Raw genomic sequence first — 2,129 nt, forward strand, 5'->3', positions numbered from 1 at the left:
GAGCTTATCTCCCTAGGATCCTTAGTGTTGAACTGCACCAGGCATTTGTGCTGTAGATGCGGGCCGGCCAACTCAACAACAAGAATCAGCATGTCTCTCCATGCCTGATGCTCGAACCGTTTAGCATAAGCATCCCTGGCATTGTCTGGGTACTCGTGTAGGTAATGCTCTATTCCTGGGCTGGTGAAATCGCTCATTTTGTCTCTGACGTACCCCAAAAGACGCTCCTGGAGTTTTATAGACTGCTTCTCCGCATCATCGCCGCACTTCTCCCGCAAAGCTGGCAGGAAATCCTTGCGTAGGAGAGGCTTGTTGTTGTCACGCTTGCTGACTCTTGCAGGATCACGGTTTAGCCATTGGCAAACATAGGACATGACAATGCTCATTACCTTCCCCTCCTGCTTTGTGGTCTTAAGGAGGGAGTGGACGTCCGCAAAGCCTAGGTCTGGCGTTGAAAGCACAAATTAATACAGACTATCGTATACGTCGTTGCCAGCTGTCAAGAAAAGGTTTTGCTGTTGGCAGAGGGTAACGTCTTTTTAGTTGTCTAGGTTAGGGTAGAATAGTTGTTGAACATCTGCAGGCTTTTGTACTTGCGGGAGACTTGCCAACTGAATCCAGTCACTAGACTGGACGTTAATGCTGAATTCACTGCGTATTTGAGATATTGAGTTGATTACAGAGTGGAACGTGGTGAACCAGAACTGTTGTACTCTTAGTGCAATTCTAATTGCTCTTAGTAGTATCCACTTACATTGTCAATCCTGCAGCTCGCCATCTATTTAAATGTAGAAATGTTAAATGTTGCCTGGCTAAGCAAGAATTTGCACTATCTTGTAATTATTTGCTTCTAATTCTGATTCCTCTATAGAGTGCCTAGTCGCCTCACTGGAAATTTAACTTAACTACTTAGCCCAAGGTGTTCTAGCATTTGCCGCTCTACCTCTGTCTTTGGGCCCTAGAAAAGTGTATTATCTAAAGATGACAAGGTTGCTAACTCTGTCTATATCTGGCTATAGTTGTTAGGCAGAATTAAATCTTCTTAGTTAGCCTAAAGCTTAGTGCGTAGATGCAGTGGCAGTGCGTCTTGTTTTGTATTAGCTTGCATTAGTTTGCTTGTCTTAGGGGGGGCAGGTTTTAACCTTTGTTGTAAATGTTGCAAATCTACTATTGCTCTTCCTTGCTGCAACCTAAAAGCTGCAGGCGCTTCTTTAGAGCCTCTACTCTATGATTGCCTGCTATAAGTTTGGCCTTCTTTTCTACTACTATATCCTAATCTTTAAATGACGGCCACTTAAACTCCTCTCCCTGCATATCCTCTCTTGCAGCGGCAACCTGTCTATCCTGCGCCTGCTCCTAGCTGAGATGATCTAGCATCTTCTTCACCTGCTTTTTAGTGCACGCTATTCTAAGTTAATGACTTAGGTCCCTTTAAAGAACGCCTTGTTTACTAAATATCTTATAAAGCTGCTGCTTGTGCGCCTTGTTAATAGATTAGTTTCCACTAACAGTCTATTCTAGGGTGAGTGCATTAATTAGGAATTTTGCTGTTGCTAGTTAATACAGTTTTGCTAGCTTATAAACTAACTCTATCTTCTTAAGGGCTACAGCTTTAGACTTAGGCTTTTAACAACACTGCTTCTTCTTTCTCTTACTAGAGGTTAATGGGTTTTAGCGTTTTATTTTGCAATAGGTCTAGTGTTAAATGCAAACAAGAAGATAGCAGGAAGAGAGAAGGCAGAGAGAAGGCAGAGAGGAAGCGTAGGCAGTTATTTGTTTTAGTAAAGCTACTTTAGTTCTTACTCTAAGGGGTAAGGATGCTAGGGGCGGGAAGCTTGTACCCTCTTAGGGCAAGCCTTTTGGACAGAAACCACATGCAAGGACATAGTGGAGAAAGATCTTGCCCCTAGGGGCAAGCCTTTAGTCTAGAGCCTAGCGGCATATAGATGCAGGGCAGGCGGCTCTTGCCCCTAGGGGCAAGCCTTTAAACTAGAGGCTAGAGGCAATGGATTCAGGGCCAGGACTTCTTGCCCCTAGGGGTAAGCCTTAATGGCATATACAATATATACATTCTCGCCCCGGGGGGCAACTTAACCCTATGGCAGTACTACTGTTTCCCACCTAAGTAT

At 44.1% G+C, this 2,129-nt stretch overlaps 1 protein-coding gene across 1 annotated transcript; it reads right to left on the reverse strand.

Annotated features, from left to right (window-relative positions):
• Positions 1-85: 85 nt before the first annotated feature.
• BDR25DRAFT_362954 (uncharacterized protein) lies at positions 86-778 on the reverse strand (the record flags this gene model as incomplete). Its single annotated transcript, XM_033696655.1, has 5 exons — positions 86-110; positions 154-439; positions 476-515; positions 576-704; positions 755-778. The coding sequence occupies 5 exons, from the start codon at positions 776-778 to the stop codon at positions 86-88; spliced, it is 504 nt and encodes a 167-aa protein (XP_033540080.1).
• Between the last annotated feature and the right edge of the window lie 1,351 nt (positions 779-2,129).

This window comes from Lindgomyces ingoldianus (assembly GCF_010093535.1).
Source record: "Lindgomyces ingoldianus strain ATCC 200398 unplaced genomic scaffold BDR25scaffold_61, whole genome shotgun sequence".
In the NCBI taxonomy this organism is placed as follows: Eukaryota; Fungi; Ascomycota; class Dothideomycetes; order Pleosporales; family Lindgomycetaceae; genus Lindgomyces; species Lindgomyces ingoldianus.